A 14,308-nucleotide genomic window follows, 5' to 3' on the forward strand; every position below is an offset into this window, starting at 1 on the left:
ACACATATATACACACATGTACATATATAATATTATATATTATTTATAATAACCTATAAAATACTTTCTTCAAACCTTTAAACAGCAGGTTACCTCCTCCTCGAGGTCTTCCGAGCATGACCATCCTCTGACAGCGCTAGACACTAAGAATGAAGTCCCTGACGTGTTAGCGCTTCCAGTTTAACAGAGCGTGAACAGATTTGGGAAACCCTAGGCTAGGTGGGGGTAGAGTCACTGCAGGTAAAGGTGTGGCATCCTGGGTGTGACCCCGCTGTATATCTCTTCCCCTGGCTAAGAAGAGTCTCTACTGGACACTGTGCAGATTAATATTGTGGATTCCATTCATTTATTCAACATTTATTGACCACCTAAATGTCAGGCACTGTTTTGACCAATTGGGACACTATGGTAACCAAAACCAAGATCCCCAGCTTTGTGGGGTTTACATTCTAGAAGGAGACACAATAAACAATAAGCATAATAGATGTTTAGTTGTAAAGTGACAATCACTATAGGAAAAAAAAAAGCAAATGGAGAACAATCTAAAGGAAAGCTAGAAAGTGGGGGGGAGAGGGGAGTTTTCCCTCCACAGAAAAAGAAAAGTAATGCCTCTGTGGGGGAAGATGAAACTTTCTCCAGCCTTTCTGGGTTCTTCCAGCTGGCCTAATAATCAAATTGACATGAGACAGATTAACAAGAGAAAATAACCGAATTTAATTATGTACATAGGTATGGGAACCCCGCATACACGACTGGTTCAGAGACAGGGAAAATGAGGTTGACATCCAGAGCTAAGGATAAGGCTGGGGCCTGCAGTTTCAGGTCCTTCACAGATGGATAAGGAGAGCAGATGTTCAATAATTATATGTTTGTCCTGCCATATAGATAGGTCAAAAAAGGTTATTTCTGGTGATAACTCTTATTATGGGCAAGGCCCCAAATTTAAATTCTTTAAGGGAGAGGCACAAGGGTCTTTATTGCCTTTAGCTCAAAAGAATCTGGGTACCAAGAGGCACATCTTGGGGCTACTCATTCTCAGCCCCTACAACTCCCACGTATAAAGGCCCTACTATGTTCCAGGGGCTTTATTCTGTTATTCCAACCTCTGCAATAATGCTGAGGGCCTCAGAGAGGCCAAGGGCCTCCAGCAAGGTCACCAGCAGCAAGTGATCAAGTGGAACCGAAACCCAAGTCAGAGAAACCTCAAGACCCTACAGTACCCCTTGCTCACTCCCTGAGCCATTATTTGGCACTTAGAGCCCCAGTCTTGCCCACAGATGGGTCTGTGCAGCGGGAGGGGGAGGCCTGTCATCCCTCCCAATACCACCTGCATAATCGTGACAATTTCTGCCAGGCCCCAAGGATCAGGGTGTAGTATACCAAGCATGGGCTGAAAGTCATAAGACCAGACTTGGGATCCCGTTTCTGCAGCTTACCAGCTTTGTAGACTTAGGTTCCATCACTCTGGGTCACTCTTTTCTTATCTGCAATAGTCAGCAGAGCAATACAGCTCCCACCTCACAGGGTTGTTGAGGGGATGAAATGACCCTGGTGTAATCTGCAAACTTCACAGTGCTGTGCCAGTGCTAGCTGTTGGCCTCGATGTTCCCATTTGTACAATGGAAATGTGTTCAGCTCTGTAGTAACTCCCTCAGCCCAGGGTTTACTGGTTGAACAGAAGCAAACTCGAGAGGTGCTGTGCACAATAGACTTTGGAGCCCAGGGACCTGGATTCATCTTTTCGATTCTGCTACTTGCTCTGTTATCTTGGCAAAGCTCTTAAGTTCTCCACTACCATGAAACTGGGGGAGTGCAGATGTAAACAGAATGAGTATTTAAACTATTTCACACAGAGGACCTGCCCGATAAATTTTGGCTTTGAAAAATTAGTAATATATAGTGGGATAGAATATTAGTCCCTCTGCTTTAGCTTTTGCTGTACTGTTTGATAGCCTTTATTTAAAAAAAAAAAACTAAAGAAAATGATAAAATGTTAAACATGTTTATTCTGGGTGATAGATTCACAGATGTTTGTTATATTATGATCTGTACTTTGCAAAAATTAAAAAAAAAAAAATTCAAGCTTGGGCCTGGGTGGTGATGCCACCTTGTGGCCACACTGTTATTGTCTTGAACTTAAAAATTCAGAAGTTCTGTGAGTGTGCTCCTAACTTTATCCTTTCCATCATTAATTAATAATGTCCTAGACTTCCTTAACATTTCAGTGTAGAGAGAGACCTTCAAGGATGCTTAGCCTTTGCTTGGTTACTTCTAACCTTAGGGTGCTCTCTCCCTAGAGGAAAAGTCTTGTGCTACAATGGGCAGCTGAGTCTTAGGAAGTCTTCTGCCCCAGGCCTCTGTTCCTGTCAGTACATAGAGGATCAAGGAGAGGTCCCCACTACAGAGATAGAGAGACCAAGGTCTAGAGAGTGTGTGAGGACTACCCAAAGCTGCTCTCACAGAAAACATGGACCAACTAGGTAAACTCCTAGTTCACTCCTTTAGCCTCAGCACATGTTAGGCTGTCAGTAAATATACGCTGAATGAATGAATGAATAAAACTATCAGCCCAACTGCCAGCTGTTCTGGGCCAATCATTCATTCTCAATAATTGTAATAATGGCTGACATTTACTGAGGTCTTACTATATGCCAGGCACTGTTTCAAGCTCTATATGTACACTGATTTATGTAAAGCCCACCACAACCCTGAGAGTAAGGAAGGTGTGATTATTATTCCCCATTTTACTGATGGGAAAACTGAGCCTAAGTGATTTGCTCAGGATTACACAGCTAGGAAGTGGCCCCACCAGAATTTGAACCAAGGCAGACTGGATTTTCTCTGAGGCTTGAAGCAGAAGAAAATTAGTTGGAGGTTACTGGCTTCATACAGGCAAACAAGGCAGGGAAGCCGAGACCAATTACCTGCCCATCCGGAGTGGGGCCTGTATTGACAGTGTTGTGTGTCAGTGTTAACCCCTTTTAAAGATTTTTCGTCCCTTGTGGGTGAGGTAGGGGCAATGACGAAGAGGAGCTGCGATTGGGGGGGTGGGCTGTCTTTGTTCATTTTAAGGTTGGCGAAGAGAAAAACTGGCAGTCACTAATTCACGTCTCCCTCCACATTGCAAACTGGCACAACTAACGATGCCTCTCTAGTCTCTCAAATCTGGCTCCTCCCACTCACCGCTCCCACATCCAATCAGCAGCTCCTCTCCCACGGGGCCTCCCCTCCCAGACGCATTGCCCCACCCACATCTCCTGCCCTGACCATTGCAGTTTCCAGCTAGTGTCCAGCCTCCCCTCCTCCACTCACGAGATTTCTTTTAGTCTCGCTAAAACCCAGCTCTGCGCAGACATTTCGAGGGCCCTTACTGCAAAGAGAATGAAGTCTGAACTCTGGCTATCTTTCCAGGCCTGCCACCATCTACGCCAACCCACATTCTTGTTTTCGTTCCAACCAGCTTTTATTTTCTTTATGTTTTTATTAATTTATGCTCTGCCTTGTTCGTTCTATACATAGGATGGAGGAAACCCCTGACCAAGGCACATCCTGCCAAGACAGTGCTCAGGTCTCAGTCCTCACCCGTAGCCAGAGACTTAATATAGCCAGGGCTTTAAAGACTGAGGGGGTCACTGAAGTCTGCATGCAGGAGGTACACTTCCCTCCAACCCAATTCCACATCAAGGGATGCAGGGCCACCATGGATGGTCATGCAAGTGGTGACCTGCACAACTGCAAGTGCTATTCTGAAGTTGGGAAGTACACAACCTGCAGAATGGAGCAGAGCAGCCATGAAGAAAAAGGCTCGGGTACACTGAGAAAAATCACTGTGCAGTACACAAACTGGTGTCACTAGAGGGCGCTAGATAAGAATCCTGGGGCCGCTGCTTCCCCGCCTGGCCGAATCACTGCTAAGGCACAAAGGCCCTGTTTTCTCATTAACAAAATGAGGATTTTAAAGGATTAGAAATAATATGTGTAAATTTCTGGTATATGGTGGTGATAGCAATGTGTACAAGGAACCACCCACACCACCTGCCCTGTCCTGTCTCGACACAGCATTTGGAACCCACGCTTGATCGCAGGGTGGGTAGTTATCTCTAGGCTCACTTTGAGAGGGGCAAAGGACTCCAGAGGCGTCAGGACGTAAGAGGCAATTAACGACCGCAACTACTAAGGTTATACTGGGCGCAGAGCGATTAGGCCAGACTCCCTGGGTTCCAGTCCCGTTGGTGGCATTTCTTGACTGCACGACCCTGAGCACATTATGCAATCTCTCAGCACTTCAGACACCTCCTCTGCAAACGAGGGCAATGTCTGTATCACAGGGTGGAGAATTCAGGGAGTTAATTTACGTAAAGTCCTTAGCACAATACCTTAACCTGTGTCTGTTTAGAACCACCGGTTTTGTCCATTTCCCCCTCGCCTGTGCCAGGCCAGGCTGGCGTCCAGGGAAGGACTGATACTGGGTCACTATGAGAGCAGAAAGAGATGGCGTGAGGCAACCTCAAGGGACCAAGAGTCAAAATCGGAAAAGCCCGGTTGGGGAGGCCCACCCAAAGTATGTACAAGGCCATAAACAGGCACCCCAGAAAAAAGGCAGGAGCTGGGGAGACAGGGGCCAAGGGTGCACTTGGCAGGAGTGAGCAGGTCAGCAGGATGCAGGGAGGGGGCTGCTCAGGGGCTGCACCGTGCTGCCTGGCCCCTTCCCTTAGGCCCTGCTGCTGGGCCGCTACGGGAACTTGGGTCGGCAGAGCCAGCCAGTGAAGAAGGCAACACAGCCATTGAACAAATTTATTCATGAGAAAATTCAGGATCTGTCAGGGAGACAACCTACTGGTTACAAGCTCCAGAAGCTCTTGTCAGAACAGCCGTGAGGGTTGGGGCACCCCCAGGCAGGGTGCTGGTGGGGCTGATACCCACTCTGGGGACAGATGAGCAGACACAGGCAGTTCTGGGTACTGATGTGGAGTTCTTCCTTGCCCACCTGCCCTGCCCCGCCCCGTCCAGTCCCCCTACCCCCTCTAGGGTTAAAGTGCAGCTGGGAGTGGCGAGGCTAGTGCGATGGGGCAGCCAGAGAGCTGCAGTGGACATGGCTGCCCACAGGAGCCCTCGCCCCGCCTCTTCCTTGTTTCTTGAGGCTCAGCCAGAGTCCATCCCACTCAGGACTCTTGTTGGGATCTGAGTAAGGGAGACCTCTCCCCACCATTGGACATTTAGAGAGTTCCCCCTACAAAGTAAGGCTGGCTCCATCAGCTGAGGAGCCCAGAACGTGGGGAGCAGCAGGAGGCACCAAGATCTCAGAGAAGAGGGAGGGATGCGCTCCGGTGGCCATGGTCTGGGGGTCATTCCCACCCCCTGGCCCAGAAAGGCTCCTCCCTCACCTCCCTCCACCCCCTGGAAGCCAAGGAAGCCAGAGGCCTAAAGAGCCTACCCCAACCCCCAGCTCCAGGGCCATGAGTCAGCAGGGTCCTGCCCAGGCCTGACTCCCAACCATGCATGTATAGAGAGGGCCACCTCAGTGCCACTGGGAGAAGCTGCCTGGGGTGGAGTGAGGTGAGAGGCCTTTGAGAAAGCCTGTAGGCCTGAGCTTCCTGCTTCTGCTGGATGGTCTTCCTGGCCCGGACCCGGTACCCACCCTCAGCCCAGGGCCCCACTCCACCGTCTGCACCCCAGGGGCCCTGCCCCACCAGAGGCTGCCAGGGACTTAGCCTGGCTCCCGCCATCTTGAATGGCCTCACCCCCACCTCAGCAGCTTAGCCAACTTCCTCCCCCTCCCAAAGGCACATCTCCAGGAGGCAGAAAGGAAGAAACCGCCCCCCCTCTGAAAAAGAACCCTGAAGACCTCTGCTTCCTCCCCCCACTCTTGAATATATTAAATTGTGCAGCTTGGCTCTAACCCCTCCCTTCAGATCTCCATGGCAACTGGGAAGCATTCCAAGTCCAAGTCTGAATCCAAGTCCATCCAGTGCCAAAGGGGGGCTTTAGCCTCTCCCCCCACTCTTCTCCCAGCATTCCACGGGGGACGAGAGGGGAGGTACAGACAGGGGCCTCAGTCCTCGGCCCCCTCTTCCTCGGCGTGGGGGACCCCAGGAGATTCCTCAGGCTCAGGGGTCTGCCCGCCAGGGTGGGGGTGAGGATGGGGGTGGGGATGGGTGCCCGGCTGGGAGCCTGGCCCATCCTCGCCCTGCACGTAGACACTCAGCCCCTCGTGACTAGGCTCCTTGCCACACGCCTGGCAGCTGCAGTGCAGGATCTTCTCCACCAGCTTGTCCACCCTGGGCACCTCCTCGTGGCCGGGGCACTCCAAGGTTACCTGGGGGCGGGGGGCAGGAGAGAAGGGTAGAGATGTTTCCAAAGGCCTAGGGCAGGCAGGGCGGTTTCAAGGGTAACACAGCCTCATGGGACCCAGAATCCCAGAGGCTGCAGAAGCCTGAGTCCACCAGATCGCTCTGGGGGCCCATACTGGGGGAGAGGGAGTGAGTCCCCACAGGTGCCACCTGCCTCGTCTCCTCATTCAGTCCTGCCACCCTCCTTTCCACCACCCCCGCCCCCGCCACAGCAGAGGGCACCCTGAAGGAAAAAGTCCAAAATGTGGCCTGCCTCTGCCTTAAATTCCCCTCAATACTCCCTACTGCACTTGGAGAAAATTCCTGAGACCACCCAGGACCTTCATGCTGTCCCTGGCGTCACCTCGCTACCCCTGACTTTGCACCATCCCTGCCAGCTGTGCTGACTGATCTTCCTGAGACTTTGCACATGCTGTTCCCTCTGCCTGGAAGGGCCTCACCCGAACCATCCCCTACCACCTGCCCAAACTCTGCTCAGTTTCCTTCTATCCAACCTCTAGGTCTGAGGTCAGACATCACCTCCCACAAAAGCCCCCCTCTGGAACCTCAGCTCAGCTGCCGCTCGCCCTGCATCAGCCCCATTGACATCTGCTCCTCGTTACCTTCCTTTTTCCCTCCCTTCCTTCCCTTGCCCTCTCTCCTTCCACGAAGCACCTACTCCATGCCAGCTCTGGGAATACAAGGACAGGCATGGCCCCTCAACAGAACTCACAGAGTCAAAATCACCCAAATGCAGATGGAAAACTGTGGATGTGACAGACACTCGAAGAAGAGGCACACAGGGCTCAGGGGATTGGGAAACGGGTCCTGGGAAAATGATGCCTGAGCTAAGAGCAGAAGGATGAACAGATGTTAACTAGGTGAGGAGGAGAAAGGTGTTCCAAACTGAGAAACAAGCGTGTGCAAAGGCCCTGTGGCAGTAAAAGCACAGCAGGTCTGAGAAACTGAAAGAAGGTGAGTTGGTGTCAAGTGTCAAGCTAGCAAAGAAAGTGAGAAAAGCAAAATGAAGCTAGAAAGACTGGTGAGCCAGACCACGCTGGCCTTTGTGGGGCATGGCGGGCTTGGCGGAGGCTGGGCAGCAGTACTCACAATCTCCCACATGGACTGGGCTGGCATGCAGGAGTCACAGTGCACCAGGGACTCTGTCGACTGCGGGAAGGTGTTGGGAACACTGTAGCTGAAGCACTGTCCTAGACACGCCCTGTGGGAGGAGAGGTTGCCATGCCATCACCCGGCAGAGGCAGGGGTGGGCAGCCCCGCCCTCTTCCTCCCTTCTGAGCCCCTGTCCTCATCCCCTCCACCCTCCCTTCTGTATCCCACCTGTTCTGGATGGACTTGGCCTCACAGCCGCTGTGGCCCACAATCTGGGTGATGTTCTTGGCCTCGCACCAGGCACTCTTGTCCGGGAACAATGCCAGCTTGTTGATAGGTGGTGGCGCAGCCAGCAGCACGGCGGGGAGGACAGCCCCCACCAGGACCCGAAGCATCATGCTCATGGCCTTTAGAGCCCTAGAACTGAGCACAGACTTCAGGTGAGGCCAGTCAGGCTCAGGAGGCTGGGCAGAGGGGGTCAGCAGTGTTACAAGCGTGGGCTCTGACACCTGACCGACGGCTCGAACCCTGGCTCTACCACGTACTAGCCAAGCACAACCCTGGACAAGTTATTTCTCCCATGTGAACTTCAAAACGAGAGCTGCTAATAGTATGTGCATCAGATGGGTATCATAAAGCGGAAATGAGGTGTTATATGAGAAGCCCTCCGTGAGGCTAGCAGATAACACACACTCGGTGCGTGTTAGTTATTTTTAAAAATTACTAGGTCGCTTTGAGCAAGTTACTGTTTATCTCTGTGCCCCAGTGTCTTCACCTAAAGAACTGGGACGGTAATAGCGTGCGTGGCAAAGGACTGCTGTTAGTACCAACTGGACACTGCCAAGCACATGCTGAGCGCTGACCGAACATCAGCTGTCTCCTCACTCTGATGATGTGGGTCCTCCAGGAAACCCAAAACACTGCCCAGAGTGCCTGCCCTTAGGGGCTGGCCATCCATCACGTCTCCTGGACACGCTGCCACAGTTGTCAGTCTCCTGACATCGGGAAAGCTAACCTCCGTGTTCATGTCACTATGAATTCCGGGAAAGCTAACCTCCGTGTTCATGTCACTATGAATTCTTGGGCCCCTGTGGCTGCCTGGGCCTCAGGTGAAAAAACTAGCCCCATACTAGACTGTATTTCTTTTTTGGATGCCCCACCCGAGCCTTGAGCCCAAGTGTACACGTATTCAGCATTATCCCCAATTCCATCCTAACGCAGTCAAGCAGGGAACAATCCAAGCTAAGCTCTTGCCTCTCTGCAAATTGGCTAGGATGATACCAGAATTTGCCAGCAGATGGCGCTGCAGGGCAGGGTGTGTGTCCCAAGGATCCCGGGCACAGGGGACTCCTCACCCCAATGTTCCCCAGTTTCATCTTCTCTAGGTTTTGCCCCCTCCCCACCTCAAAAGTATGTGGAGAAGGATGGCTTTAGACAGATTCAGAAAGGAAAGAAATGCCTGCAAGGTGGTCCTCTGGGGAAAGGATGCTGGACTGGGAGGTGTCCGCACATGCTGTGCGACCCTGGATACTCAGGCCTCAGTATCCCCACCTTTAAGATGTGTGAGGTGCCCTGGGCCACTGGTTTCCAAGGCTGGTGGATCCTCAGAATCCCCTGGGGACTTGTGGAGAGCAAGTTCTCGCATGGCCGGGAGTTTGCACTTCTAACTAGCTTCCAGGATGGTTGATACGCAGCCAAGCTTGAGAGCCAGTCCAGCTCAATCAGTCTGGGATTCTGTGCCTTGGGACAATCCCCAGAGGGGCCTCGGTGGGGCTGAATCAGGAGAAGGGGCCAAATAACTGTCCCACTGGTCCCACAGACACCCAGCACTAGAGTCAGGCTGGCTCCAGGCTGGCCATTCCATTCAGAACCCTCAGCCCCCTTTCTGCTAAAAGTAGCAGGTAGTTTGCAAAGTTTCTATGGTCAGGGGGGATGTTGGGGCATCGTGCCTGCTCCTGCAGTGGAAACCTAGGCGGCAGGTCAGCTGGGCTTCTGCGGAGGGCCTGGGCTGGCCTGCAAGGCTGTGACCACAGCACTCAGCTCCTGCCCCTTCTCCTGGCAGTAGGCAGAGATGTGTCCTATCTCACCAGGTCCCAATGCCTGGGTGACCCTTGCTCCAAGCCCAGCAGGGAAGGGTGGAGAGGGGAGAGCAGTAGGAGGTGAGTCTGGACAGTCTGCCCCCATCCAAGATGAGTTCGTCATGGCCCAGGCTCTCACCCACACATTTCCGGTCTCACTCACAAGACGGACAGCAAAGCCTGTGTTTTCAGTACAACCACATCCTAACGAAACAGAATAAACTTGTTCCTAACTAGCAACCTAATTTTTCAACAGGCTTAGTATCCAGGAGGCTTCCTCATGCCTAAGGATGCTCATCTGTCCCTAGGGAATTAGCCTCTAAGTCAGGGTCTGACCATGGCTGACCAAACGTTTGCCATCAGGACACAACCACCTCCTCCAGCCCTCGCACACAGCCCCCAAGAACCCAGGCTGCCCCCCAACCATGCACTCGGGTGGGCTCTTTGCTAATGGGTTTTATTTTTTGTTGGTTTATCTTTTTTTTTTTTTTTTTGAGCAGCAACTCAATGTTTTTTATACAGCAGTCAGATCTTCCTGAGACTTGAGAGCCAAACCCACAGATTCTCATGCCCTCCTCCCGCCCTGAAAATCACACAGCAGGTCATGGGACACCCACAATACCAGGGCAGGAAGGGGGCTCCCCAGGTCGATCCCCCTTGCTTTGCGGAGGGGTTGCCCCAGCGAGTCAGGCCAAGCAATGCCCTTCCCCTGAGCTGTGCGGTTTCATTTTCTGAGCATCTTCTAGGATGCCAGAGAAGAAGGCAAGGGGGTGGGCAGGGTAGTTGCAGTCCTCGACCCTGTGCCCACTCAGGAGCTCAGAGCCTAGAGAGAGAGAGAGGGGAGGGAGCGGGGTTAAGAGGAAGTTGTTCAGAGCAGGAGCAGAGATGGCTGTGGGGGGCGAGGAGTAGAGAGTCTTAATTCTGGGTTTAATGCAGGATCACAACTAGTTACCGAAGGTGGGGAGAGGAAGCGAGCTCCTGGTTGAGGGAACAGAATGAGCGGAGGCCAAGGGGCGGGAATTAGCCACGTCGCCCCACACGGCCGCTCCTTGCCTCACTGGGAGTGGCAGGAGCTGGTTCTAACAGTGCCTTGCACTGGGCACTGTTCTAAGCACTTTCACACACACTTATTTATTCAGTCCTTACAACAACTGTGCCTCAGTTGTAAGGGCTGAATAAGTGAATATACGTAAAGAACCGGTAAGCCCAGTAAGTAGTAGAACAGAGATTTGAACTTGGAGGGCAGCGGGATGACCACCGGCTAGCTACCTTTGCAAATGAAAGGGCTCTCAGGGGAGGAATCAGGACATGGAGGGAGAGATGGCTCATCCACGGAACGATGTGGAGCGGCCCGAGGCCTGGGGCTCCCTGCCCCTGCCCGGCCCCAGCGGCTGTGTCCCTCGTCTGTGTCCCTCATCCGTGTCAACCCTCCGGTGTTCAGCCTCAGTCCAGCTGGAAGCCTGGGAGCCCCATGAACAGGGTTCAAACCCCACTCCCAACTCTGCTGCAGACTGGGGTGTGGCCCCAGCTCCTCCGAGCCTTGGTGGGGTGACGCTGCCCTTCCTCCGAGTGGAGGTGTGGCTTCAGCGAGCACGGCAGCCCTGGGCGTGGGCCTTCTCACCACCCCAGCGTCCACTCCCAAACCCAAGCCCTCCGGACCCTCGGAGCCCTCGTGGGAACACCCGACGCATCCCGAGGCTGCTAATGACACTGAGTGAGTTTCCCGGGGGACACTGGCTGACCCATCCTGACACGGTGGAGACTGGAGAGCGGATCAAGGAAGGGGCCACCGGCATATCCCACACCAGGAGGAGGGCGGTGAATGAAAACAGGACACCTGCCTTGGCAGCCTCTCCTCCGGAAGCGCCAGGGAGTAGGGGAGCAAGAATGCAAACTTCGGGGCGGGCCTCTGGGGTCCTCTCTGTCTCCACACCGACAAGAACCTAGTATCTTCCTTTAAAAGCTGCTTGCCCAAAACTCAGAGGCCTGGTCCCAGCCCCGGACAGGTCTAGGGTGCGGCCCGGGCATCTGTACGGGCTCCCACGTGCTGCTGAGACCCAGCCAGGTGGGGAGCTACAGCCCAACTCCCCAGGAAAAGTCCCCCCATAACAGCCCCGCTGACAGAGGCCACTCACCCCACCACTCACCCCACCACCTGAATCCTGATGCCTAAAATCAAGTCTTAAATTCACAGGAGAGGCCTGGATTTCAAGGGACCTCCGGCCCCTGTCCCCACCCACTGTGAAGCCCTTTGTAGAGCAAAGACTCAATTTTGTATAACAAGTGAACAATCGCTCCCCATTTCCTCTTTGGGGTAAATCTGAATATTCAGGGTCACTCAGTGCCCAGCACCACGGGATTGTCTGGTAGAATGCACCCACTCACCCCCACCCTCCTCCTCTCCCTCCGTGTGTCTGTCTGTCTGTCTGTCTGTCTCTGTCTCTGTCTCTCTCTCTCTCTCTCCTCTCTCTCTCTCTCTCTCGCCCACACACACACACACACACACACACACACACACACACACACACACACACGGCATGCCTGGGTCTCCTCCATTCACCACAGCTGACCGTGACAAACCCGGTTCCCATCCTAGCTCAGCCACTGTAACCTTCCTCTGCCTCACTCACATCTGCAAAGTAGGGGTAGCAGTAATACCCACCTCACAGGGCAGTGTGCACGGAAACCTCTGGAGAGGGCGCCTGTCATGGGATAAGTGCTCAATGTCACCAATAGTGCCAGCTCGAAGTCACCCTGGGCCACTCATCCTCCCTGAACTGTGCCCACGCCCTTCTGCCTCCACACGATCCCCCGCATCCTCCCCCTATCCCCACTGGACCCTATGTGGCCCCAAGAATATCCAATCCCAAGGTTGCACTTGCCCTGATAAAAGTGGATTGAGGGGAAATCCAAGCAAATGAGATGATTGATGGCTGGGAAAGGGTTTCATAAACTGTCGAGTGCTGCCCCGCTCACACACCTGCTTGTCAGGGTGGGAGCTGAGAGTTAGATCCCACTCAGACTCTAATTCTTGGGCCACTGACTAAAAGGGACAATGGGGTCCAGGGGAGACCAATCCCTTCTAGAATCCACCTTCGAGAAAACAGGCAGGGAGGGCCTGGCTGCCGGGCCGAGGCTGTGCATGCTGCTGGGTGCAGAGGGTGTGGCACTGGTGGCCCTGGGCTCGGGATCAGCAAGGGTGGGGCGATCACTGCAGGTCTTGGACTGAGTGCAGGGACTTCCTTGAATGGTGCAACTGAAAAGGGGACCTGGCAGTGTCAGACCCCCAGCCCTGGTCAGCTGGGCGGGGTTTCCCAAGCCCACTCTGGAGTCCGAGGGCAAGTTCAGGGCCCAAGCTCATCCACTGGCTCACTGTGTGCCTGGAGGCAGGATCGGCTACTGGTTAAAGACCAGGCCACCGGCCACTGGTTTCACCTCCCTAAGTCTCACGTTTGTAAACTGGGAAGCACTGCCTGGAAAGGTCCATTTTAGCAGATTCCCTCAAAGGGAATCTGGCTCCTGCGTCCTGCTTACGGCCACTGTGATTCCATGACCCCAGCCTGGCCGCAGGGTGGCCTCCTTCCTCCGTCAGCACTGGCAGAGCGAGAACCAACTGTCCAGGGGGCAGACATGCAGAGCCCAGCCCAAGCCCAAAAGGCCTGCCCGCCTCTGCCAGGCAGCTCCCCCTTCCTGGCTACAACCCCCAACCGAGACCACGGCCCTCCTGCCTGCAGACCCAAAGCTGTCTCCAAAACAAATCTATGCTAATGAGCCGCTGCAAGGCGGGCCCACACATCTGCTGAGCACAAGTACCCCTGCAGACCTCACAGCATCGCCGCAGGTTCCCCAGCCTCTGACCCTTGGGGTTGGGGTTGGGGGTGAAGGGGCTAAACTCAGTCTGAGATTTCACTTTAAAAGAATGAGGATATATCGGCGGCAAATGTAGAGCGCCTACACCCCACCCACCCCTCCAGCACGCAGGCCCAGGAGAAAAGAGGTCCAGACTGCAGCGGTGGGGGATGAGGGGTGGGGTTTAGCAAGGAAATGCTCCAGTGTCACCTTTTCTTTGGCCCCAACTAAAGGTAAACCACACCCAAGCAGCCCCGGCGTCTGGGGTAATTCCAAGAGCCCGGTGGTTTGACAGTAACAAAGGATGAGGGGCTTGTTGACAAATTGCTTCCTCACCGCCACCCCCACCAGCTGCCCAGCCTTTGGCCTCGGGCCCTGACCTCTGTTTTTCCTGGGTTTCCCTTAGTTACAGGCTGGTGTCCTCCAGCTGGGCCAGGGCCTCAGAAAGCCTGAAAATGTGCCCTTTTCCCTTGTTGCCCGCCAACCCCCCGGCCACGCCAAAGCAGGCAGCTGCCCCTTTACTGTTGCTTGTAAAAGATCAGAATCGCCCCGCCCAGGGAGCAGGCGGGCAGGTGGCCGGCAGCAGGGCCCTGTTGTCCAGGCCGCCAAACGGGGATGGAACTCAAGAAAACTGAGCCCCCAGAAAGGCTGGCTTCCCCTGCCCCAGACTCAATTCCAGGGGGATGACCCTGGCCAGGCCTCGGGGGCAGGCGGAAGGTAGGGGGAGGGTTTCGCTTCTCTTACCCGGTCTAGGAAACTATTCCGACTACGCCGACACTGGGGGACTATCTGAATTTGAGGTTGGGGGGTCCGGGAGCTGCGCCGACACACAGAGACCCCACAGGGGGGCAGAACGGAGAGACAGAGAAAACATACAGGCAGAGACACAAACCCAGGCAAACTCAAAACGGAGAAGCAGAAAGAAAGGGGCACAACTAG

General features: G+C 53.9%; 1 protein-coding gene across 2 annotated transcripts; it reads right to left on the minus strand.

The window, feature by feature from the left end:
- Positions 1-4,780: 4,780 nt before the first annotated feature.
- Positions 4,781-13,331, minus strand: NBL1 (neuroblastoma 1, DAN family BMP antagonist). 2 transcript variants are annotated; one of them, XM_025041384.1, is made up of 5 exons: positions 13,238-13,331; positions 12,142-12,145; positions 7,671-7,859; positions 7,440-7,551; positions 4,781-6,316 (listed from the first exon to the last, which is right to left on the minus strand). In XM_025041384.1, the coding sequence occupies exons 1-5, from the start codon at positions 13,314-13,316 to the stop codon at positions 6,053-6,055; spliced, it is 648 nt and encodes a 215-aa protein (XP_024897152.1). In that variant the 5' UTR covers positions 13,317-13,331; the 3' UTR covers positions 4,781-6,052. The 2 variants fall into 2 exon arrangements, with proteins under 2 accessions (XP_024897152.1, XP_006924560.1); XM_006924498.3 differs by lacking the exons at positions 12,142-12,145; positions 13,238-13,331 and adding an exon at positions 8,994-9,232 and having other exon boundaries at positions 7,671-7,865.
- Positions 13,332-14,308: the final 977 nt, after the last annotated feature.

The sequence above is a fragment of the Pteropus alecto genome, unplaced genomic scaffold (assembly GCF_000325575.1).
Source record: "Pteropus alecto unplaced genomic scaffold, ASM32557v1 scaffold39, whole genome shotgun sequence".
Taxonomy (NCBI): domain Eukaryota; kingdom Metazoa; phylum Chordata; class Mammalia; order Chiroptera; family Pteropodidae; genus Pteropus; species Pteropus alecto.